We start from the raw sequence: 27,547 nt of genomic DNA, 5'->3' as shown, positions 1-27,547 counted from the left end.
CCAAGCTTCTACAGCATAAGATTGTTTTTGTATTTTATAATAATAATTATTATAATAATAACAATAATAGTTTCTTTATATTGAACACCTGCGCTGTGGCAGGCTGTATTTTGATGCTTATCATACATTATCTCTAATCCTCAGGATGAAGATTCTGAGGCCCAGAGAGGTTAAGTAAACTACCTGAGGCTACAGAAGCTTGTAATAACTAGAGCATAAAATTTTTTAAAAAGCAGCTGTCTTAGTTTCATTTTGTTCTAAAAGAACTCTGTTAAGGGAACAACACCAAAGGATGAAAGGAAAAAAAAAATTCAAAGAACAATAGGTAAGTAGGTTTTGAATCATTATCACTTCAGCACACACACAGCACTTTTATCCTTCCTACAATAAAGCTGCACACATGCCAAATAATGACATCATAAAGTGCTGTCATGCTCTTAATATTGGAGACTAGACGAGAGCAAGTAAGGTATTGGCTTTGTGTCCTACAAAAGTCACTTTACTTCATAAGAATGTATTTCTTCCTGGACCATATCAGATCTGCTAAACCAAGACTGTACTAGCCAGGATAAGGCAATAAATGCCTACACTTAACCACATGTTACTAAGTATGTGAACTGGAAGATGAAGTGCTACTGATAAACAATGTATTGAGGAGAAGACTAGGGTTAATAAAGATTGTGTAATATGGCTATTTAAAGGGTAAGCTTCTGTAATCTTTAATAAAGCGGCTAAGAAGGCAGAGATTATTACTGTTCAACTCATCATAGTCAACTATCATAAGCAGTTCTTATCTACTGTATTGCTGCTAGATCTCAGACAATAGAATAAATACTTGAAGATATTCCAGAGAAAAGTATGTTTCTCCTTTAAGAACACTTACCTAAAAAGCCAAATTCTTTTTCTTAAATAACTCTTCTACTTTCATTTTGCAGGTAATGAAGTGAGAGAGATGTGAGTCTAGCTCCCTACAACAGGAATTTTTTAAAACTATACTTTGTGAGAAAGTAGACTCACTGTAGAGACTATGCTTGGTTTGCTATTCTTTAATTCTGATCTCAGCAAGTGATATCAACTTTCTGCCTCTGTTTACTCACCTGTAAAATGTAGATACAGGCCATGTTAAAGATGAAATATCATAATACAGTATGGTAACTAATCTGCCTGGCACCAAAGTAGTTGCTGAATGAATATTAGCCACATGTGATTAGAAGAAAGAAAATACTATAAGGGAAAGATTGTGAGCCTTGGGGTCAAACATGTTACAATGTAATGGTGATATGATGTGACCTTGGACAAATTTGCTTAGTGCTCTGTGCTTTGATGTACTTATCTATGAGTTGTGACCAGAACACCACTTAACATAAAGGCGGGTACAGTAATTATACAAGCTAATATATGCATGCCAGCTAATGCCAGCACTAGGGTCAGGCACAACACTTATTCTCACTTCCTTGTTGGGCCTCTCCCTTTCTCCTGACTGCCACAAGGACACTGTAGGATACTCCTTCCTACCTCACAACTTCAATCCAATACTAAGACATGAGAAAAAAAAATATTAAGCCACTGTACACATATACAAGTACAAATCAACATACCATCTTAAAGAGAGGTAAATATTTGGGGTTTAATGGCTAACCTTTCTACTATTGTCTGGATCTGGACTGTCTCCCTAAAGGCTCCTATGTTAATACTTAGAGGGTATTGGGGATGGGGGTGGGGGGATAGAGGATGAAATCTGTTACAGGTGATCCTGGTGGGGAAGTCTTCAGGTTACTGGGGTGAGGTGTTACTTTGAAGGAGAATGTAGGATCCTGGCCTCTTCCACCTGGGCACAAAGTAAGAGGTTTCATTTCTTCATAATGTGCCACCAGAGATCCAAAACAATGGGTCAACTAATCATGGGCTAAAATCTTCTCATCTCAGATATTTGTCATGGTAAGTGAAGGCTGACTAATGTCACTTCCAATGTATTTCATCCACAAAAACCATCACTGAATAATAAAGAGAACAGACATAGTATTCAGAAAGACCTGGATACACACTGTCTACACTTACTATCTGTATGGTTTGGATTCAATAACCTATTTAGATTCTGCTCCCTCTTCATCTATATCACAGCATAGTGATGAGGACTAAATGAGATAACATGAACCCAATCCCTAGCCTGTGATCCGTAGATAGTAGCTGTTAGTAGAAGATTTGAATAGAAAAGTCAGACTAAAGAGGGGAGCCACAGTAACTGGGAGACAAACAAAAAACCCTTCAGTTCTCTTGGAATAAAAATGTCTTGGGGGAGTGGGGGAGTTAGAAATAATGTTAGTAATTTTGTTACCACACAAAATTATTTGCAGACCACAATTACAATCTTCTTTCATTACTAGTCTAGAATAGCAATGCTGTTACATTCATAATTAAAGGTTACATTCTTCTTTCATTTCTTATAGGAATTTGCTTATGTTTGATAATAGGTTGTGTTACAGAGTCCCTTAAATGGTTTCTGGCTTCCTTTTCTGACTATTTTTAATAGTATCATTGGACATGTAAGCTATCAAAAGCCACCTCACATCACTGTGGAATGGCCAGAGTATAAATTATATTACATATATACATGCTAAAATGGGACACCGACAGATTTTCACATAAACTTCTTAGTTGCTTGCAGGAACTACTAAGTAAAGAAGGTGAGGAGCTGCTGGAGTGTGGGTGGGGAGAAAGTAAGTTAGTAAGATGGGAAGAAACCATGACTGCTCTCCTAGGGGTTTCCCACATGGCACAAGCCCTGACAACAGGAAACACAGCTAAGTCTAATTAAAATTATAATCTCCTTAAAAAGAAAAATGCTATAACCCAAATTCAAGGAGCAGTATAGTTTCAGAAGTTTACAGAATACATTCAATAATTTAATAGCCCTGCAGAGAGCAGAGGAAAAGACTATTGAACAGAAGGAAATAATAAAAATGGAACAAATGAGGGGAAAAAAAGATGAGGGAAGGTTTTATTAGCATAGAATAGAATCAGCACTAGAGAAAGAACAAGCCTATTAAGTCTTAAAATGATTGAGCTACTCTAGTGCTTTCAGGACAGCTCTTGGGGAAGACAGAAGTAGAAAAATCCACATACAAACAAGTGACTCTAATCAGATCAGGCAAACAAGGACATATCAGATCAAGCATATAGGTCATAGGCAGGACTTTACAACTAATTGATATTTATTACCTAAATGGGAGAAAGACAACATGCTACCTAATAAACTATGTCATTTTTCCCTTATGTCACACACACAGTCTAGTTCTACTGTGGTAAGAACCTTCCCTTCACTTCATCCACTATTAGTACAAATTTTAGAACACAATTGTATTTTTACAAGCATCTTTGAATTTCATAACTAGAACTTTTTTACTAAGCAACTGAGCAAGGCAGATGGCTTTAGGTTTTTTTTTTGTATTTTTAATTTTTTTTTTGGCAGGAAAGAGATGAGTCAACAAAAATTACAGGCAGGGCAAAAAGTAGTATATACATATAATGTTTCAAAATTTAAATATAAGCAGAAATGAGTTGTGGTGACAACTGTGTCCCAGGGGCACAGGTGTTAATTTAATTTAAAAAAATAGTGTGGTGGATCATACCTATAATCCCAGCATTAGAGAGACTTGAGGCAAGGAGGATTGAGAGTTCAAAGCCAGTCTCCACTACATAGTGAATCTGAGGCCAGCCTAAGCCACAGAGTGAGAAGCATCTCAAAACACAAACAAATGAAAACTATGCTCTGATTATTTCTTCCTCAAGTACGAGGTCATTTACCATATACTCTTTATCTCAATAAATGCTTGAAGTCAGTTCCCTAATAACTGATTTGTAAAACCAGTAACATTTAGCTTCTGTTCTTGCTCTTTCAAGAGCCATGGCAGGCTGTTGGAATCCAGCTGACAAGGTATAGCTAAAAGGCTAGTACAAAGCTCCTATGTATGCAAACAAACAAAAAGACATTTAGAGCTGGTGGCCAAATTTCTAGATTCCTTTAAAGTTTAATTGAAAGCTCTTAGAACGAGGAAAGATGGAAAAAAGACTAATTAAAGTCTAAGAAACATCAAGTTAATAAGTATTTATTGAGCATAGACAAATGCAAGGCTTATCCCAAAAGAACTGAAATGATCTCAAAACAAGAAACAATGAGGCATGAAGGAGCAAAATCAGAATGGCTTAGATTCATGGACAGAAAACAGCAATGAAAGGAACGTGGGCAGGAACGCTGAGAACTGATTCTGCTTTTGACACTAATATGCCTTACAAACTCAGTTTCTAAGCCATTTCTTTACTGGTCCCAGGGACTGAACTAGATTAATCTCTCAAGTGCTCTCTTTGCCAAAATTCCATCCTTCTAAAGGAAAACAAATAGAAAAAAAATTAAGAGTATAATTACAGGAAGAAATCTAAAATCAGTTGGTTTAATTCAGTGACTAAGGTGTGTGGTGGGGAGAACAGTTTAAAAACAAATAGAACTGGGCTGGGAATGAGGTTTAGTGGTAGAGTGCTCACCAAGTATCCATGAAGCCCTGGGTTCAATTCCTCAGTACTACATACACAGAAAAAGCCCGAAGTGGTGCTGTGGCTCAAGTGGTAGAGTGCTAGCCTTGCACAAAAGAAGCTCAGGGACAGTGCCCAGGCCCTGAGTTCAAGCCCCAGAACTGGTGCAAAAATAAAATAAAATAAAAATAAATAAATAAAAATAAAACAAACAGAATTAACTGAAATATACTCAGAATGGTTGAAATGGAAAAAAGTGCATGTAATATGTTTTACCACAATTTTCTTTTTTAATGGGAGTTAAAAAGAGTGGGTGTTCCTTGTACAAAGTAACCATCTGGAAATTTCTGGCTTGCTGTTCTTTCTATTCTATGATCCTGGCAAAGAACAGACCATAGAACAGGTAACTAAATGCTGCAGTGTGTCTCTCACCATGTGCTGTGGGATCAACCTCAGTGATCAACCTCAGTTACTGAGATAGAAATATCAGGCCCTGGGACTTATGCTATAAAATGAAAATGATACTTGAGAGTAATCTGAAAGGATACCAGGGCTCCTCCTTCTAAATCCAGTTCAAGTCTAGATCCTTCTCCAAAATCCCAACCCTGCATTTCCAGCAACATATCCTTATGCACAAATTGTACATGTCAAGAGCTTTTGTTCTCAACCTTTTCCCAAACCATTTTCTGTTCCTGCATATTCTCAGTAATGGCAGCATTATCTATTATAGAGTACACCTAAGATATTAAAACTCTTCTCTCCAGTCCCTCCCTTGAGATTCCTTAGTCCACACTAGAGAAGTCCTGTACAGATTGTTTAGTCAAAGCCAGAAACATTGATGAAATCATGTTTTACTGGGAAGTGAGGTTATTAGGTCTTACAGGCCTAATAACCTCATGTTCTAAACAAAACCTTTTACTGTTGCTCCTGATTTCAGTCAACATAATAGAATGTACTTATTGAGACCTTCTTCCTCTTCTCTCCTGGGACCAGTGGAGTTACTGTAAAATCAAACAAAATATTTGTGTCTCTGTTTCCTAATGTGTAAAGCAGACAAGACAGTAACAAGAATGTGTAATTCCAGAAGCAGTTATGAGAAAAAATATTTGAGTTTCTAAGTGTGAGGTACCTAGCCTCAGAGAGTAGCAGTAACTATTTTCCAGGTTTGGCATTCCTGTTAGGGCCATCCAGCCTCCTCTCTTCCCTCCATTTTTGTGCTAAGCTGATTGGTCTAGGTAGATCCCCGTTCTCTCTTCCTGTCTTCTATTCTCATATATACTTTTCCAGAGAAATAATGAGGTTTGATCATACTAGATGACAAGGAACTTTAATCTACATAGTGTAAGTCATTTTTATACTATAGAGGACTTTTTCATTGGGCATAAAATCAGGTGCCTTCTCCATTGGTGATACCTGGTACTCTGTTTATCCATCTCAATCAGATTTCCTGATGTATACAGACTGTGGCTAGGAAACATGAAGGCAATGAGGTAAGATTCAAACTTAAGATTTGACAGAGAGCCTCATTATTCATCCATGACTTGACTCTCACTTTACTGTACCATGGATAACCACTGGTTAGCCTATTCAAGCTCTTTCTTACTTTCCTTTACTACATCACATCATTTCAAGTTTTATTCCTCTTATCTGAACTGCCTCAAATCTCTTCCTTCTCAAGTTATCTTTAATACTGGATACTGGGGCATTCTTTCTAAATGTAGGCATGTTACTCCTATCTCCTAATTTTTCTATGGCTCTTTAGTGCCTACAGTAGGGTCTGCACCTTGCATGAACAACAGAACAACGTGGGAGACATGAGAATCGCAGAGGAGTATGGCATTTTACTTTAAATATCCTAGGTGATTCATGAGAATCGCAGAGGAGTATGGCATTTTACTTTAAATATCCTAGGTGATTCTAATGTATAGCTAAGATTGAGAAACATTTGCATTCTACCTTATCTGAAAATAGAAACTTAGAAGTGCAAACATAGATTAGATACTAGATGCCAATAATCCCAGCACTTGTGAAGTAGAAAGAAGACTGAAAAATTCAAGAACAACCTGGGCTACCTAGTGAAACTGTGTCTCAAAACAGCAAAAGCAAACAAATACACACACACATACACACACACACACATACACACACACACAGAAAGGAGGGGAAAAAAAAAGAAAAGGAGGGAAGTAGAGAAAGAGGAAGGAGGGGAGGGAATAAATGGAGTCACGTGAATTTTTCTTGAACAGGCTAGGCACATAGTTATGAAATAGTTATGAAAGTTCAAACCTGTGCCAAGTATGTTAGCACACACTTGTTATCTCAGCACTTAAGGTAAGTTTAAACAAGGAAGATGATGCTCTCAAGAAGGCTGATACCCAGGGAAATGGATGGACCTGGCACAAATCATGTTAAGTAAGATAAGCCAAGCTCAAATGGTGCATGCAGTCTCTCATATGCAAAAGCTAGATCTAAAATAAAATGAGACATGCTAACGTATACAGGACTCTAGGCATTCACACATGGTGAGACCAAAGGAGAACACTCTTAGGGGAGGAACACAAAGGCACAATGTCCATGTGCCTCTAATCATATAAAATAATGCTTGTGGAAATCAATTACAGGAACTGGAAACAAGAGGTTTTTGTTGTTGTTTTGTTTTCTTTTTGTCTTGTTTATTCACTTATTTATCTTTGAGAGGATAAGAGGGGACAGAGAAATGGAGGGATGAACAAATGCAGCAGTAGTACTCGCAAGACACTATGTGGAATATGAACCATACAGGAGGGAAAAACTGGGAGAGCACGAGGGAAGGAGTGTGTCCAAAAAGAAATGTACACATTACCCAACTTATGTAATTGTAACCTTTATAATAACAATAACAATAAAAAAAGGCTGATACCTGATATGGGGGCAAATGGGGGTACACACCCGTAAGTATGTGAGACTCATCTCCGGTTAACCAGCAAAATGTCAGAAGTGGAGATGCAGGGGCAAGAGGTAGAGCTCTAGCCTTGAACAAAAATGCTGAGACAATGCCTAGGTCCTGAATCCAAACCTCAGTAACACACACACACACACACACACACACACACACACACACACACACACACACACACACACACACACACACACACACACACACACACACACACACACACACACACACACACACACACACACACACACACACACACACACACACACACACACACACACACACTTTATATATAGACTGGGTCTCATCCCTAAGATAACTCATAATGTATATGCAGACATTCCAAATTTTTTTTTAAATCTGAAGTCAGAAACACTGTGGTCCCAAGCATTTGAGATCTGGGTTAGGCTAAAGACTAAACCAGGGAAAAGCAGGGAATGACTTCTAAAAAAACAAGTAAAACAGGCTGTAAGAAGGCAAAAAAAAATTTTAATCTCTGTTGTGCCCATGTGATAAGCAAAAGAACTTTGAGATTATTTCAACTTCCACATGGCAAAATTTGATGTTAGCTAAATTCCATGGATGTATTCTATTAAAAGACTCATTCAAAAACAAATACTGCTATGCCTGCATTTAAAAGTACACACAGTGGGTCTTAATTACCATCACATTGAAATCAACATTATATTAATTACCACTGCCTTAGAAAACGTTTCAGTAAACAAATGATTCCTTACTCTCAAGTCCCTTGCAAATGAGTCTATTAACATTAATGACTACACTTTTCTGAGCTATTTCAGTACAGAAAAGCAAAAGCACTTTGGGTGGCATGGTACATGTTTTTATAAACATAATTTGGGGAGGTCAGCTGCTCTGTACTCCAAGGTTATACTTGAGGGGTGGGGAAAAGGCTGTGGCCCAATCTGTTATCAGTCATTGCTGTACTTGGGAGTATTTATTTGTGCATGCCACATTTAGTTGCCATTCCATTAAACAATGTCTTAAAAGGTCTGGCTTAAGCATTGGGTATTATGATCTTTCCTAAATACAATAAATTTGGCAAAAATTCATGCCTATCATTAAAACAAACATTATTTATCTTATTGGATTTATCACAACTCATAGAAATATACTGCCTCCTTTTTGTTTCTGGGTTAGAACTGGTACCTACAATTGTGCCTACTGGCCAACAATATATAGTCTTGATTCAGAGAAGGTACTGGTGAGGTAAACAGAGAGACATACAATAAAACTTTCCTATAATTTTTGCTTATAAAGACATCCAGAATAAAATATTCTATAGAATATCTAAAAAAAGTTTGTATAAGACAAATTCTATAGGGAGTTCAGCAGACTTAAGAAAGAGAGCAATACTGCAACTGCACAGCTTCCTTGATGAACAGGAAATGAGTAGTAGAAAATATCACTGGCTCAAGTAAAAAGACTGGGCTCTGTTAGCAGCTCTGCCATTAATTAGCCGTGTGGACTGGGACTGGTTGATTCCGTCTCTGGGTTTGATGTTTTATCTGTAAAATGAGGGTGATGGACCACATGAAGAGTTTTAAGTTCTTTACAGTTCTAAACATCAGCAGGCTCTAAACCAGCTATCTGTATATCTTTTTGCCAACCAACACACTGGCACTGATTCTAAAGCCGCTGAAGACTGTATCATTTAAGTTCAGCAATTCGGTCTAGTAAATAAGTTCACACATGGCACTATGCACCAGGACTCGGATTGTTGTCTTCTACATGGAATGGAAAAATACTAGGTCTCTTAATCTCTGACCAACAGATGATACTTAATACAGTAGATATAGCAGGCTGTAGAGCTTAGTATGTATGAGCTGAGGAGGGTAAAGCAATGAACAACAATATTCCATGTAGAAAGAAATAAAACTGGAAGTAATGGTAGATATCATCTAGTGAAAGATTTTTTTTTTTTTGTCAGTACTGGGGCTTGAACTCAGACCTGGGTGCTGTTCTTGCTCCCCTTTATGCTCAGGGCTAGTATTCTACCACTTGAGCCACAGAACCACTTCTGAGTAGTTTAGTAGAGATAAGAGTCTCACAGACTTTTCTTTCTCAAGTTGGCTTCCAACTGTAATTCTAAGATATCAGCCTCCTGAGTAGCTAGGATTACAGGAATATGCCCAGGTCATCTATCTTTTTTTTTTTTTTTCTGTGCATGCCGGTCCTGTGGCTTGAGCCTGAGTTCAACCTGTACACTGTTTTTGAACTTCTTTTGCTCAAGGCTAGCACTCTACCACTTGAATTAGAGCTCCATTTTTGGCTTTTCTGCTGTTGCTGGGCCTGGGCGCTGTCACTGAGCCTCTTTGTGCTCAAGGCTAGCACTCTACCACTTGAGCCACAGTCCTACTTCCAGCTTTTTCTGAGTAGTTTATTGGAGTTAAAAGTCTCACAAACTTTCCTGCTCCAGCTGGTTTTGAGTCATGATCCTTATATCTCATCAGCCTCCAGCTTCAGCTTTGGCTTTTGGGGGGACTGGGGGCATAGTTTAGTGGAGATAAGAGTCTCACAGACTTTCCTGACCTAGTTGGCTTCAAACAACAATCCTCAGATATCAGCTTCCTGAGTAGGTAGGATCTCAGGTGTGAGCCACCAGCATCAGGCAAAACCTATTCTTTTATACATAACAGGTATACCACATCTCTGAGAAGAGAACTCTGATGGTCCAAAGATGACTATCAGGTTTGTGTGAGTAGACTGGGTAAATATACAGTCCATAGCCAGTGCTTTGCTCACTGTGCCTTTAAGAACATAGTTCAATAAACTCATGGCAAATGACTGGCTTCCTGAAATAAGTTATAAGTCTCTTAACTTTTTTTTTTTTTCAGGTAAGGGGTAGGTTTATTCATCGTTCCAGCTGACACCAGGCCATCTTGGTCCTCCACGTGGTAGGGAAAGGTCTGGGAAAGAGAGCTGGGAGAGCTGGGAAAGAGAGCTGGGAAAGAGAAGGGAAGGAAAGAGCTAAGAAAGAGCTAGAAAAGAGCAGAGAGAAAGAGCTAGAAAAGAGCAGAGAGAGAGTCTGGGAATGGTGGGAAAGAGAGCTAGGAAAGAGAAGAGAGCTGGGAAAGAGAAGAGAAGGAAAGAGCTGAGAAAAAGCTAGAAAAGAGCAGAGAGCGCTAAGTCTCTTAACTTTGAACTCAGTTTTCATGTAAAAAACAAAACAAAATCAGAGATACCAATTATCACTGAACTATATGTGGGAAAAAATAAACTGCCTCAATGGAACCTTAGACCATGGATTAAAAGCAGTGAAATATATACACAAGCATATATATGCACCCATATATACAAGTTTCCTCTTTAAAGAAGCTTCCCACTCATCATTTCCTTGGATCATGAGTTCAAATTCAGTTATGAGTTTCCTTACCATCCCAATGCAGAAGAGGATGAAGAGCAGCAGCCATGGTATATCTGTGCAGCTACGGTCTTCCAGAGGCTTCCATTCTCGCTTGGAACTCTAATTGAAAATACAAAAATAAAAGAACATGGTAAATGTCAAGTTTAGTTAAAATTAGAAAGGCCTTCTCTTTTTTATTCCTACAAATCTAGATCATTGATTTGCCAGATAAGTTTTATCAAACCTTTGAGAGTAGCCTTCTGAAATGATTTATGAATGAGTTAAGTCCTTTAAGAGCTAAGTGCTGGTGGCTTATGCCTGTAATCCTAGCTACTCAGGAGGCTGACATCTGAGGATCATGGTTCAAAACCAGCCTGGGGGCTGGGAAGGTGGCTCAATGGTAGAGTGCTTGCCTTGTATGTATAAGGCCCTGGGTTCAATTCCTCAGCACCACATAAGCAGAAAAAGCCAGAAGTGGCACTGTGGCTCAAGTGGTAGAGTGCTAGCCTTGAGCTGAAGAGCTAAGGGACAGTGCCCAGGCCCTGAGTGCAGGCCCCACGACCAGCCAAAAAACAAACAAACAAATAAACAAAAAAAACAGCCTGGGCACTAAAGTCCATGAGACTCTTATCCCCAATTAACCACCAGAAAACTGGAAATGGCACTGTGGCTCAAGTGGTAGAGCACTCATCTTGAGCTGAAGAGCTCAGGGACAGCACCCAGGCCCAGAGTTCAAGTCCACAACCAATAACAAAAAAAAAGTCCTTCAAATTTGGTCACCTCTTTGATGAAGTCCACCCTAACTTCTTTGGCCAATAATTATCCAGTGGCTTCATCCCTACTTCTGGCCAGGCACAAAACTGAGATCAATGCTTTCTCTCATTGCAATCATGGGAATTATTATTGTTAGCTGAATTCCCAGCAGATAGCCTCAGAAGTGAAGAGTTCAGTTCTCATTTTCCATCATCTAAGATAATGTCTAAGCATTTCTGATATGTTCTCAGTAAGGGTTTTGTTTGTTTGTTTTTTTAATGAATAACTAAATGAACAAGCTCTTCCAACCTCCATCTTAGTGCTTTTTCTTTGTGTGACCAGATGCTAGACTTAAAAAAAAAAATTAGAATGTGCTTTCTGTATGTTCTCTTCTGGAAGGGAGCCATCAAAATGAATTCCAATACAGGGATAAGTTCTTCTAAAGCAAATAAAATTCAAGGAGAAAAAAAAAAATTCAAATTTCCTAGACAATTGTGAACAGCTCCTAAACCACCATCTATGGATTTTCATTCTGCTTCAAAAAAAAATAGAAGTTTCTAGATCAAACACAAAATATTAAAAGTTAATTTACAGAGTACTGATTGGAATTATTTTCTTACTGCGATAGTCTTAGGTTCTCAGATCAGATCACAGAACCTGTAACAGTAGAAATATTCTTGAGCTTCCTAATGAGCAAACAACCCTGAGTTTCCCACTCTCTCCTACAAACAGAGTACGGGAGAGAATGAGAAAGCTCAGGAAAAATGTTTGGCAATTAATCTTGGGAAAATAGGTGAAAGATTCTGGCAACAAAAGCCTATGCTGGCTTCCATCACAAAATCTAAGAAGCCTGTGCAAGACTTGTTCAGTAGTAAGGGAGCTTAAGATAAGAAACTCTCTACTATAACAGACTTAGAGTGTAATCAGGATTAGGTCTCTCTTCTAAAACAACAGTTTTAAACTCTTATCAGCTTTGAAAATTCTGATGAAAGCTACAGGTTATTTTCTTACCATATAAATATATAGTCACACATTTTTCATAAAAGTTCAGGAAATTCAGACTCTGGGTTAAGGAATTCAGTTTTAAACAGGTGCTGGTGACTCAAGCTACAATCCTAGATACTCAGAAGGCTGAGATCTAAGGATGGGTTTGAAGCCAGTCTGGGTACAGAGAAGTCCATGAGACTCTTATCTCCAATTAACCACCAAAAAGCCAGAAGCGGAGATATGGCTCAAGTGGTGGCATACTACCCTTGATCAAAGAAACTCGAAGACAGTGCCCAGGCCTTGAGTTCAAGCCTCAGGACCTGTACAAGAAGAAAAAAATAAAATACTCAGCTTTAAAATTACTGCCTATCAACAAGAAGGGCAAAGAATTGTGAGCTATGACAACTTCTTGACTCCTAAAGCGTTAACTAGATAACTACCTTGTTGCTGCTTTACACTGTTCTGGCTATAACAAGAATACTCTGCTTGTTCCCTGACACCCACATGGGAAAACAAAAGATCACTAGTTAGTCATGGAAAATCCCATACTCTAAGACTGAAGCTAACATTAAAACCCAGGAATGAGTAGGCAATTTTTTCCAGAGAAATACAGCAAGGTGGCATAATAGATGAGTGACTTCTCTCTCTGGCGGTGTCATTAGTTAGCTATATGACTTTAGATAAATTGCTTCATCTCTCTAGATGGCAGGAAGGAGTTACATTGGATCGCTTCAGCTCCTCCCAACTCAAAAAGATTGTGACCTGGAATGTACTTTTGTAAAAACAAGAAACAACTGCAAAATATCTTGACATTACTCCCTGTGTTATGTGAACAAGGATGCCTGTTTGCAGTCTGCAGTTTGGAAGACAGTTGTTCACTGTGACTAAAGAATGCTTCTTTGTATTGAATAATTTCAGTATTGAATGATGTCCATTCCAGTAAAATTACTCACAAACACAGAATCTGGGCACTTCCTTAAAATGCATTATATTTACTCTTTGGTAAATTTATAAGGCAAAAGCTACTTTAAATAAGTCCTCTATCTAAAGTACTTAGTCTTAACAAACAGTATTATGGAATGGAGGAGGCCTCAGTTTGATCAAGTCAATCCTTTATCACAACTATTTTCTTAGTATTTTTACTTCAAACCACCAATCAGTTTGTTAATGCTGCAATTTACATCTGTAATTTTAACGGTAGAAGGACCTTATTCTTGACAAGAAAAATACAGACTTAACATCTCAACAATTCAATTCAACTTGCTGTGGGCCACTGCTTTGCCAAAGAAAATGTCAACTGGGGTGAGAAGTGGGGAAAAAGGGAAGGAGGTGTGTGTGTGTAGGTGTGTGTGTATGTGTGTGTGTGCGCACTAGCATGCAGGCAGAGCAGAAAAGTGAAAACTGTGGTCACAAGAACAGTTCCCACAGGAAGGGTGGCTAACTTCAATGGGCTGTTCAGAAGATTTTTAAAAAATGATCATCCATCATCATATAGGCCCTCAATTCTTTGTTATTACCACTACTCATCAATATTCACTTTTTAGTTAAACCTATCCCTAGTATTAAAATGTCTTGTAACCAGGTAGCCCTTTCTATCAAAAGGGATTGTAAAAAAAAGTCTCCTTAAAGTCTTTTTTTTTTTTTTTAGACTTTTACTTTTACTTAATGGTGGTTCATTGTAGCTAACATTTTTAATGTCATCAATGACTGATTCCTATTACCCAGACACTAAACCAGTTCTATGACATGGGAGTGATCCCTATTTCACAAACGAGGAAAAATTAAATGATCAGCCCAAAGTTTAACAACCATACAACCAGGATTTAAACCCATCTGTGACTTCAAAGCCCACTTGAATGAGATGCTTATTCTTTTGCACATGTCAGTAAAGAGTATCAACCTCCATTAATCTTTCCTCACACTGCAAAATTTGGAAGCCACTCTAACAACTTAAAAATCCTACAAATGCAAAGAAAGTAAATGAGATATGTTATAAGCTATGAAATTTCTCAAGTGAGTCAAGAAACTGAAAAGCAGAAAAATTTTAATGATTCTTCAACAGATTTAACCAACTGGCAACTGGATTTAATGTTGTTTCTGTCAATTAATATTCCACATACACCTTACTAAAAGTAAGGCATGTTATAAAAGCACTTTTAGAATATAATTTTATTCCTTTTTCAGATTTTTTCAGTGGATTAAATGCACTGTCAATAAATGTTAGCCTTCTCTTCCTTCACAAAACCCTAGAATTTAGGAACTAAGTAGTAAAGTAATCTTGCTATCCAAACCTTTAATGAGAGAAACCGAGGCCCAGAGAAGAGAGATAGGGCATTTTCAAGATAACACATTTATTTACCAATGACCTCTTTCGACTCTCAAAGCAATACTGTCATTATTACACATTCCCTATTACAAATTTTCCTATTTTGTAAAAGAGGAAAACAGTTTTCTAGAAAAATAAATGGAAAAATCTATGTCTAAAACTCAAATCCTAGTAAAGAGACTGAAATAGAAACTGTAAGAAAGGAAATGATAAAATACAATTTAAAAAACTATAAAATAAACACAGTAACAAAGATGTTTCAGACAATTAGAACCTGAGAGACTCAGGGCACATTTGTAATCAAGCAATGTTTTAAAAAAGTTCTTCAGGGCTGGGAAGTTGGCTCAGTGGTAGAGCGCTTGCCTTGCATGCCTGAGGCCCTGGGTTCAATTCCTCAGCACCACATAACCAAAAAGAAAAAAGCCGGAAGTAGTGCTGTGGCTCAAATGGTAGAGCACTAGCCTTGAGCTGAAGAGCTGAGGGACAGCGCCCAGGCCCAGAGTTCAGGCCCCATGATCCAAAAATAAATAAATAAATAAATAATAAAAAAGTTCTTCAGGTGAAAAGAACATGATACTACATAAACTTGTGGGCACAAAAGAGACTCCCAAAGAAGAGCAAAATGAAGATTTTATATTTCCCATGTTCTTAATATTAAGAAAAAACAAGATGAGAATATATAGATAACCGCATCTACATTTTATAGTCTTTTTTGCACACATACCAAAGTTAATATGGTAGAATTATAATGAATATGCATGTTGGATATGCCTCATTTAAAAATATATGATATGAAATGCTCAAAATCCAAAGCTTTTTGAGGCTGACATAACACTACAAGTGAAAATTCTACACCATGTAAAATTTTCTTTTCATGCACAAAATTATTTTAAAATGTATAAAACATCTTTCAGGTTATGTGTCTAAAGCATACATAAATGAATTTTAGATGTGGGTTTCATTCCCAGGAATGTACATCATTATATACAACACATACTTCAAAATTAAGGGCTAGAGATGGGGGCTTGAATGCTTCTAGTCCCAGGTACTTTGGGTAAAGGGTACAATACTAAAGGTCAGACCATATCTAGTATTGACCTCCTTGTACTGTATTCATATCCTTACTGTTAGACAAGCACAATGCCTAACATACTTATATTTCTACATTTTACACAATGAAGATGTCTAACTTTTTAGCTCCCTCAGTAACTCTCATAGAAGTCAAAGTAAAGTACTAGTGATTACATAATAAGACTCTAGCCTGCTGCCTATGGCTCACATCGATGGCTGAGATCTGAGGATCGTGGTTCAAAACAAACAAGACCACACTAAAGCTACCAGCACAACTATGTTTATTGCAGCATTATTTACCATAGCTAAGATATGGAACCAACCCAGATATCCCTCAGTAGATGAATGGATCAAGAAAATGTGGTATATATACACAATGGAATTCTATGCCTCCATCAGAAAGAATGCCATTGCTCTATTTGTTAGGAAATGGAAAGACTTGGAAAAAATTATATTAGGTGAAGTAAGCCAGGCCCAAAGAAACATAGGTCCCATGGTTTCCCTTATTTGCAATAACTAATATATGTCTGAGTCAAGAAGAAAAGGTCAGATAAGTTGATGTTAGTGGAATGAACCCCAAGATAAGTAATTTTTTTGGGTCCGGTTGTGGGGCCTGAACTCTGGGCCTGGGCGCTGTCCCTCAGCTCTTCAGCTCAAGGCTAGTGCTCTACCACTTGAGCCACAGTGCCCACTTCCGGCTTTTTTCTTTTTGGTTATGTGGTGCTGAGGAATCGAACCCAGGGCCTCAGGCATGCAAGGCAAGCGCTATACCACTGAGCCAACCTTCCCAGCCCCCAAGATAACTATTTAATTTTTTTTCCTTTCATGCAATTGTTTCTATCATATTTATAAGATGATTTCTATGTTGCTTTGTATGTCCCTCCCCCAAACTATAACCCATACTTCCACTGTATTTGATGTTGGTATAATTTGTGGAGGGGAAGGAAAAAAACAAATCATTTAACTAGGGATACAGGTGGACCCATTGCAACAATGAGATGTACAAGTTGTTATGTTGAAAAAGGAACTTAACAACTTTGGTGGGGGGGTGGGGGGAGGATCGGGTGGGGGAGGGGAAGAGTATGAAAAGGGATGGGAAGGGGAAATAAAGAGGAGGCAACAATGCTTGATAAGAAATGTACTCGTTATCTTGCCCATGTAATTGTAACTCCTCTGTAGGGTATTCTCACAATTAAAAAAAAAAAAAAAAAAAAAGCCAGCCTGGGCAGCAAAGTCCATGAGACTCTTATCTCTAATAAACTACTCAGAAAAAGATGTTAAGTGGCATTTGGCTCATGTGGCAGTGCCCTAGCCCTGCGCACAAAGAGGCTCAGGGACAGCACTGAGTTCAAGCCTCAAGATTGGCAAAATAATAACAATAATAATAACAACAATAATAATGCTCTATATTCACCATAAACCTTAATTGCTAAACCAAAGGCCTTCCAGGGATTTTGATATGGTTAAATAGTATGAAATACACCTGTGAAAAAGTACACACAGTTGTTCAGTAAACTTATTTACAGATAATACACATAGATTCTGGTTCTGTGCTGCATTATAAACAGTAAGATTGAGACAATTTCCCTTGGAGGACAACAGCACCAGAGCAGGCCATTAACAACAATCTAGATCTAAGACAAAACGAATCAGGTAAGTCTCAAATATGGAGACATATTGGATGCAAAACCATAGAAGTCAGAATATACCCATGTAGTATATAACATCAACTAATGAAAACTCTCTGGCCTCCTTTTGTATTTTGTTCTTGCTATCTATAGACTTTATTGATCCTAATTAAAAGAGTAATTAAGATGAAAACACAAAGCTCCTCCCCAAAATTCCTTTTTGTCTGTCTGGGTTTTGTTTCTTTTTTGAGACAGGGTCTTAGTAGGTAGTTCAGGCTGGCTTTAAACTACCACTCTCTGCCTCCTGAGTGCACCACCATGCTCAGCTTACACTGAAGATTTATTTTTATTTTTTTTGTCGGTCATGGGGCTTGAACTCTGGACCTGGGCACTGTCCCTCAGCTCTTCAAGGCTAGAGCTCTATCACTTGAGCCACAATGCCACTTCCAGTTTTCTGAGTGGTTTATTGGAGATAAGTCTCATGGACTTTCCTGCCTGGGCTGGCTTTGAACCATGATCCTCAGATCTAAGCCTCCTGAGATTACAGGCATGAGCCACCAGCACCTGGCTTTGAGGATTCTTACATTAATACAACACTCTTGAGTCTTTCCTTGATACACAGTGTTTTGCAGTGTGGCTTCAAATTAAATAGAAAATGTTGTACAAAAAGAGTACAGCCAATTATAATTAATACTAAGTTTCTTTGATTTTCAGATAATAGTCTCCAGCAGTTGTTTGCTTCTTCAAATAAGTACTGAGCACCACAAAATACTTAAGATTCAAGGACAAGTGAGATAGCTCTGAGCTTACTGAGCTCTTTGTAGGGAGAAAAACACAAACCAAGAACTATGGTATTGTAAGCAAACCAAAAGTAGAGGCATGTGGAAAGCACTGCACAAATAGAGACAGGAACCACTAAGAAAACATTTGTGAGATTTGTTGAAATTGCCTCATAAACTTCAACAGCTTATATTCTGAAACACACATTGAAATAATCCATCAGTGTCTAAAATAGAACGTGTTGTATGCCATAAAATGTATTAAAAGTTGTTGCTAGCAATCATAGGGAAACATCGAATGCCAAATAAGATTTTTTTCCATTCTGAAATGTTTCATAGTAAACAAAGAGAACACAAAGTTATATATTTTTAATCAGCCAGTTCTTACTTTGCATCAAGATTTCCTTATGCTCAGAAGTTTTATGGCTTCCATTAGGAAAAGGTCTTAAAGATGAGGGAAAATAGCTTCCTTTGTTTTCTAACACACTTAATGTAGGGCTATACTTACTAAGCCACCAGAACAGTATTTTCATGTAGTTGTCATGGTAAGCTACCGGTTAACAGTAAGTTAAATACTATCTGGTCACATTTATTAAGAGTTACTCTAACTTAGAATTTTCAACATACTAAAGGGCTCTCTCATCATTTCCCTGAAACCAGGGAACTGTTTTCTTCTATATTCCAAGCAACCAGTTCTGGGATAACAGTTCAAAGGAAGAGAAGTAGTATAGAGTTAATCCTGCAAACAAATAAAGGACAATCTGATGTGTTCTAATCTCATATGGGCTGGCAGTTCATACCCACGGGACTACCAAACTAAGTGGACATCCATTGGGAGATATACACATATTTATTATTGATAATGAAGTACCGACACTTAAGAGATTTGAATGGAATCAAGACCAGCCTTGTGAGAGTCACCGATACATGTGGTCATTCTCACAGACTGGCAATAAGGCATCAAATAGGTAGGTAAGCCAGAAATCATGTATAACTTGAAGCCATCATAGAACACAAAGACAGGACATTGCCTGTCTTTTAGAAAAACTCTGCTAAGAACCTGGAGTGCCTAACTACTTATAGTTACCATAAACAATCCATTTCATTTTCCACACTCCCTGTATACATAGATCTCTGTGGCACACATCCATAGCTTCTGTCTTTCCTAGATTCCTATGAAACCAAGGCATGTAGAGAAGTAGCCTGTGACCCAGCAGGTTTCCAAAAAGTGTCCTGGAGGTAGTATTGGGAATTTTGCTGAATAAGCAATTTCCAACTTCATTTCCCACCCCCACTTGACCACCATAGTTTCTATTTCTATAGTAAACAGACCATTTCCAAGACAGACTCAAAGTTACGTGGCTCTACTGTATTTTACACTGTTCCTGTTATTCCTTGGTATACCCCCAAAGCTTCTATAATAGTTACTGAATGCATCTGTCTTAAAGGTCACTGATTCATGGGTACTTGTGTGATTCAAAAAGTATATGGCAGGATGGTAAGGGGAAACAAAGGAGGAGGCAACAACGCTTGATAAGAAACGTACTCATTACCTTGCTCATGTAATTGTAACCCCTCTGTACAGTATTTTCACAATAAAAAAATAAAAAAGAAATGTATGGCAAGCAGTGGTCTACCTGTGAGGACTTAATTTTGCTCCTGACAGTCTGTTTTACACAAAAACCTCCATGACTTAAAACGAATTGCTGCACACTTAGGACGTGCGAAGCTTCCTCCAAGGACATACTGCTTCATTAAATTCCCCAATATGCTTTTAGTTGAACAGAGTAGTAACAAAAGAATAAAAGAGCTGATGTGGATCATTTTTGTTACAGTTTTCAATAGAGTGAGCAGACATGATGAAGTTGGGTAGCAATAAAACATGGAAGCTTTTAGCCTTGTGCTCATTGCACCTGCAAATAAAACCTAATAGGATTTTTGAAAGACAGTGCCTGTCCTTTGGGAAAGCATTGTCAAAGACCCCAGAGTGCATAACTATTTAGTTACTACAAGTCATCCATTTCATTTGCTAAGCCTAGTGATGGCAATTTGTATTGAGAAAGTAGACATGAAAGCATGATTTTAACAGTAGTAAGATACATTAACTGGAAAGACACAGGCATATTGTCCAACTACTTTTCTTAGTTCATGAATGTTATGCTAAATTGCACACATTTACTTAGGCAAAGAAGAGAGCAGAAAGGCAACTTCAACTGCTTTAGGAGTTACATATTTACACTATGATAGGAAAATCACACGGAAATAGACTGCAATGATTTCATTCTTCCTCCAACTCCTCTAAAAAAATAATTGAGGGCTTGTTGCTCAGACATCTTAGTGACTGTACATAATAATTACTGAGCAGACACCAAGTTAATCCTGCTCCGCAACATAGTTCTCTCATCAATAAAACACAATCAAAATTACAGACAAGCCCTGCTTGTAATCCTCAGTATTTCCAGCTTATCGTTCTCCAGAATCAGTGGTAAGCTTTTAAATTTAAAATGGCTGTTAGTTGTCTAAAATTATAACTTTTATGGGTTCCCTTTCTTACCATCATAACCTACTACCAGTGTCAAAACTTGAATGCCTGATGATACCCAGGCCACTGAGAAGACAAAAGTCTGCATTATATCTACCTCATACATTAGAGCCACTTCCAGGTTACTAATGAGTTGCCTGGCTTTTCTTGCTATTCTGTAACTATTAAAACAAACAAAAATGGTAGCTCATGCCTGTAATCCTAGCTACTTAGCAGACTGAAATCTGAGGGTCACGGTTGAAAGCGAGCCCAGGCAAAAAAAGTCCATGAGACTCTTATCTCCAATAAACTACCAAGAAAAAGCAGAAGTGGTGCTGTGGCTCAAGTGGTAGAGCGCTAGCCTTGAGTACAGAGAGGCTCAGAGACAGCACCCAGGCCCTGAGTTCAAGCCCCAGGACCGGCAAAAAAACAAAAAACAAAAAAACTTCCTAAGTACTCAGTGTTAAGATTCTTATTCCAACCTTGCTTCCTTTCCAGAATGGAACCTGGAAAAACTGACAAGGGGATTCCAATGACTTTTGAGAAGCAACATGAGAACCACAGTGGTCATAAGCTACCAGCTGGGTGACTGGAAGTAAATTATGTTTGAAATCATAACTAAATCCTGTGTCAGCCATGAAGAAATTTTCTACTGACAGAAACAAATATGCACAGAAGCATAGCTGTGGCCTAAGATTTCTAAGCTAAATTAAATCCCTTTTGTAGTAAAATAATTTAAGAACTCCCAAACATGATTAGGTTTACTTTGTATTCCTTTGTACATACTACATGTATGCAACCAAGACTGCCAAAGAAAAAAAATTCTGTACTTTAACTGTATCCTCATTAGCTAGATTATGAGCTTCTTGAGGGAAAAGATAATGTATCTATTTTCTGTTTGCAGGGATCAGCATTATTTATATAAGCCACCTAAATATTCTTCAAATCAAAGTCTATTCTAACAAAACAGTATGGACAGAATCTTCTCTTACATGGTCAAGTACATGTATATCTTTTCTATCTCATGGTATAGTTAGGGCAGGGACATGCTGGTTTTGTTATATCCCCATTGTTTGAAGAATGCCTATGTTATAATTGGCTCTCCGTAATTATCTGAGAAAGGACAAGGCTAGGCCTCTTTTCACTAAGTGGGCATGATGTTAGAGAAGACATCCTTACTGCTTCCTATAGGACATAATTTACCTAAAGAGAGTTCTACTGCACTCTAGGCTGGCTCCTTTTCCCATAGATATTGTATAATAGAGCATGTCCCAGCTGTTTGTGAATGTAAGGATAGTAAATTCCACATCTAAATAAATCGTGGAAATGCTTATAAATGAAGTCCTTTGTGTATGATTCTTTTTGAGCCATTACTAATAGACAATCTCCAAAACGCACCGTGGCTATACATATTAGAAGACATGGATGTGAACAATGCAAACTCTCTCTCACCATGTAGTTCTAATAACTGTGGTAGAGGTTTCATGGTTAGGATATTTTGGTACTTTCATAACTCAAAGCTGGCAATACTGTTTTAGACTATATTAAAACAGAGTAAGGTAAACTGGTCAGTTACTCTTAGAAAGTGATTTGGCAATTTTCCTTTTGGTTTTGAAAGGAAATACCAGTATACCAGCATTATAATAGCTGCGTATGATATATGTTTGATGCAATTCTGTTGTGAGAATTAATTAGAAATTAATTAGATAGTAATAAATATGGTTAAATTTGAGAATGGGATATTAAGTAATCATAAAAATTATTATAAATATTGTATGTAATAAAAATGAAATGGGATGTAATTATATTTATAATCTGGTTATAGACCTAAGTAGAATATACAAATGTAAAAGCACTGAAAGGTTGGTACACAATTTTTAAATAGTTTGACTCATATACATTTTAATTTCTGTTCATCTGTTGTTTTTTTTTTTTTAAGTACTGGGAATTAAAATCAAGGCCTTGCCCTTGCTTTGTTATGTTTTTAGATAAGTTCTTGTGCATTTATTCACCATGGGCTGATCTCAATCCATACTCCTTCTGCCTTTGCCTTCCACGTAACTGAAATTAGAGGCAGAAAGTACCTGGACTGCTTATTTATTGAGATAGAGTCTCACTAACTTTTGCCTGGGCCAGCTTCAAATTCAAATCCTATTCTTACCTAGGTAGCTTGAATTATACACCCGTGCCACATGGCTATTTAGCAACTAAAGAAAGTACAACAGAAAATACTGGCTCTCATTCTCCTGATTCTTTCTCTGCTTTCTTGGTATAAATATCATGCATAGAGAGATAAATTATGAAAATTACAAGAAATGTTTACATCGTTCTACCTGGCACTAATTAACAGGTCAGAATACTTCATACTTCATTAGAAAGCTATATGCTGAAAATCACCCCGTAGAAGACCTGTGGAAGGATACAGGAGGATATGTGAAACGGTGCAGCCAGGAAAAGATACCCACTAATGGTTTGACTCTCAGCTTTTCTCTTTACAGGAGTATAGAGTCTGCTGACCTGACTACCCTATTCATAAGCTAACCATGACTTTTCCTTTGAAAAAGTCTTAAGTGTCTTGATAGGAATAGGCCCTAAATTATTGTTACTACCCTTTTTCAAGGGGCCATGGGGAAAATCTGTCCTATAGGACATCCAAAGAAGCGAATTTGCACAAATATTCATCTCAGGTATGTTTCAGGTGATCCTACACTGTAATATAGCCTAAAATATGAGCCTAAAAGTGAAGAAATGAATGAGCACACAGTTGCACATACAACTGTGGTGAGGAAGAAGATTAATAGCAGTTTTTAAATGATAACAAAGATGGCTGAACTCCCCTTCTCAGATCCCCCAGCTTCATTAAGGAAAAATGGAGTAATGAAAACTAAATAACACTGCTGTAATCCTAGCTACTCAGGAGGCTGAGATCTGAAGATAGTGGTTCAAAGCCAGCCCAGGCAGGAAACACTGTGAGACTCTTATCTCCAATTAATCACCAGAAAACCAGAAGCTGCACTGTGGCTCAAATGGTTTAACACTAGCCTTGAGCAAAAATGCACAAACAGCAACAACAACAAAAAGAGCTCAGGGACAACACCCAGGTCCTGAGTGCAAACCCCAGGACGGACAGAAAAAAAAAAAAAACTAAATAAATTAAGGTATATAATATGTATACATATGTATACATTGTGAAGGTTAAAATGCTTAGTAAAAGTTAAAGGAAAATCCAATTTTGAAACTCATAATTAACAAATGATGTAAAAATCCATTTGCACCATAAATGGCTAATACTGCTACATGAAAGGAACAAGGTTGGCACTTCAGAAATTTAGTCATTTGTCACTTTTCAGTTGTTCCCTTCCTCCTCCCCCTCCTTCTTTTTTTCAGTCTTGGGGCCTAACTCTGGGCCTGGGCGCCATCCTTCAGCTCTTCAGCTCAAGGCTAGCGTTCTACCACTTGAGCCACAGCGCTACTTCCGGCTTTTTCTCCTTATGTGATGCTGAGGAATTGAACCCAGGACCTCATGCATGCAAAGTAAGCACTATACCATTGAGCCAAGGTTCTCAGCCCTTGTTTTCTTCTTGATAATTTTATCTTCCCCATCACTGCATTCTACTTTTCCTTTCCTCCCTTCTATAACACAATCCACTTGAGTGTGCACAGGTGAGTGGGTGAAATGGTAGGCAAACCCAGTCACACTTACTAGGGGTAGAAAAAGTCATAGGTCAAACATAATTAAGGATGTTACAAAAATATATATTATATACTATATATTATATATTATATATATGTATATAATATATATATATATATATATATATATGGGGGGTACTGGATACTAAATCCAGAGCCTTGTATACTTATGCTAGCCAAGTACTCTACCACTTCCAGATCTACAAAACAATCTGTTTTAACAAAGTATTTTAAGTGCCTATGCACCACCTTAGCAAAATACAGATTATCACAAATGTCCATATGCTAGGTACTTTGCTTACATTAAGCCATTTAATTCAAACTAAACCTATAAGGTGGACGTTATTAGTCCATATTACTAATTAGGAAACTGTCCATCAGGGGTTACGAATGTGCACCACGTATAACTGTGGTAAAGAAGAAAATCAATAGCAACTTTTAAATGATAACTAAACAAGACTGAAATCCTATTCTCCTATCTTAGATATTCCCCCAGCTTTATTACAGAGTAATGGAATACTTGTAACAGAGTAAATGTAATGGAATTACATAGCCAGAAAGTTCTACAAAAGAGCTAGGAAGCCCACATTGAGGCTCCAGGACCAATGACCAATCTGCTCTGCCACATTTACTATGGTCAACATATCCTCCATGAACACAGAGAAATAATCTGTGGGGAAATGAGGAGGGAAAGTAAGAAAACTAGAAGCATAAGAACTTTGGGAGGAAGTGGCACTGTGACTCAAGTGGTAGAGCGCTCGCCTTGAGCTGAAGAGTGCAGGGACAGCGCCCAGGCCCAGAGTTCAAGCCCAAGGACCGACCAAAAAAAAAAAAAAGAACTGTAGGAAAAAAAATTACAGCATATTCAGTGGCTTAACTGATTTAAATTTTTTATATAGGAAAACTAAATTTTTTTATATAGGAAGGCTAAATTTTTTATATAGGAAAACTATAGGCAACAACCAAGAATAAACTATTCTTAACATATTTTGGATTTTTATTTCAGAGATAACTTCCAAATGTCCAAATATTATGCTTGATATTTGAAGAAAACACTTGCAGTGATTTACTTATTTATTTTTATTGTAAAGGTAATGTACAGAGGGGTTATAGTTACTTATGTCAGGTAATTAGTACATTTCTTTTTGAACAGTGTTACCTCTTCCCTCATTTTCTCCCAGTTTTTCCCTCCAACCTCCCTCTCCCATAAGTTGTTCATTTAACATAGTATCTAATGAGTATCACTGCTGCATTTGTTTACCCTTTGTCCCACCATTTCTGTGCCCCCCTTTCCCTCCCTAAAACAGATAAATGCTACATATAAGACAAAAGGTGCAGAAATCAAAAACAGCAACAAAAAAGAAAAAAAAAGCTCTTGTTTTCACTTCTTGGAGTTCAATTCAATAAACATTATTTTATATGATCATATATATATATATATATATTGAGCCTTTATGATACTCTCCTAAGAATATCCTCTTGTAGTCTCATTGTGTGAATATTAAACTCCTGTTTATCATGTCCAAGCAGTCATATTTAACAGGTAGAAAAAAAAAAACAAACTAGTTTTCTCCTTACCATCTGTAACTTCTCTCTGTATTTTGTAAAATGTTTGTATTTCACAAGAGCAATAATATGTAATGTACCACTTTGCTACTAAGAAATTACATAATGTCTATTAATGGACCAATGATCAAATGCAATGTAAAGTGATTAAATACAACATGATCATCCATATTTGGGATATAACTGTAACAAATGAAGTAGTGATACATGCTACAGCACAGGTGAACCCTGAAAAATACTTATAAATCAAAGAATCCAGGCACAAGTCCACATATCATATATTTTGTCCAGATAAAATGGCCAGAATAGGTACATCTACAGTGAAGAAAGTGGGATTGGATGGTATTTGCCTAAGGGTGGATAAGTGTTAGGAGGGAAGGGAGAGCGGCAGCTAATGGGTACAGATTAAATGATTACAGTGATGGTTAGTGAAGCTACGTGAGCATACTACAAACTACTAAACAGCACATATTAGGTGAGTGAATTGTATGGCCTATAAATTATATTTAAATAAAGTTCTCCTATCTACAAAGAAACAGAATAAAAACCCTTAACAAGGGATACACCACCACTTTACATGTGGAGGTCTCCTAATTTCATGATAGCTCCAACTCAATATTTTTCATACAGCTACCAATCAGAACAACTAAGGACTGGGATAACAAAATCCAACTAAGTCATGTATCTTTCTCAGGAAGTCCACCTAATAATAATCTCATCTTCTATTAGCATAAGATCATAAAGGACCATCCATTCTAAGATGACACAAACAAGACATGGCTGCCAAACAACCTGCTTGTAGTTACCTATTTTTGATAAAAAGTAGTAGAAGCTTTGTGTCAACAAACACAACAGAGGATTTCCTCCTGAAAATATTGTGAGTGCTTGGTCACAGTGAAATACGTCCTTTGCTACTGGTTATCATCTGGGTTACTTCATCACTGTTTGGAGTTTTTCTCCAAAGAGGAAGTTCCCAAGGTCCTAGCCACCCAGGGCTTCCTGAACAGAGAGATGAAGTTCTAGCTCCCTGTCAAAATGCTCTCCATATAAAACATAGGTTTTATTCTCAATTGTGTCTCCTTTATGCTTCCTGGAGATGGCAGCTTCAAGCAGGTATGTGTTGCATTCTGGAAGTCATAGTTCACCCTTGGGGTAGAGGTGACTCTGAGGTAGTTTCCTAGCATGCTCTGTCATGCTACACTTGTTGGTGCTGCAGCCAGCCCAAGACACCCAGCTCTCACTGAGGGACTTTAAAGTGGGGGCTTAAAAGTCAGTTGCTATGAAATCAGGAAACCTGGATTCCCCCCTCCCCCCTTCCTTGGAGCACTGTTTACAAAACACGATTTGCCAGTACTTTACTGTGAAGCCTTGGTTTGTCATCCAATTTTTTTTCTTTT

General features: G+C 37.6%; 1 protein-coding gene across 4 annotated transcripts in view; it reads right to left on the bottom strand.

Moving 5' to 3' along the window:
- The window catches only part of Slc44a1 (solute carrier family 44 member 1), a 180,961-nt gene that overhangs the window by 120,031 nt on the left and 33,383 nt on the right, over nucleotides 1-27,547 (bottom strand). For all 4 annotated transcript variants that reach the window (XR_011369470.1, XM_070011100.1, XM_070011099.1 and 1 more), the window contains exon 2: nucleotides 10,857-10,946. Coding sequence is in view for 3 of the 4 variants with exons in the window: in XM_070011100.1 (XP_069867201.1) it covers nucleotides 10,857-10,946 (90 nt within the window). In the remaining variant the exon portion in view is untranslated. The remainder of the gene's footprint in view (nucleotides 1-10,856; nucleotides 10,947-27,547) is intronic.

Source organism: Dipodomys merriami, unplaced genomic scaffold (genome assembly GCF_024711535.1).
Source record: "Dipodomys merriami isolate MVZ:Mamm:240054 unplaced genomic scaffold, mDipMer1.0.p SCAF_11, whole genome shotgun sequence".
Lineage (NCBI taxonomy): Eukaryota > Metazoa > Chordata > Mammalia > Rodentia > Heteromyidae > Dipodomys > Dipodomys merriami.
This window is presented reverse-complemented; position numbering and strand designations above follow the sequence as displayed.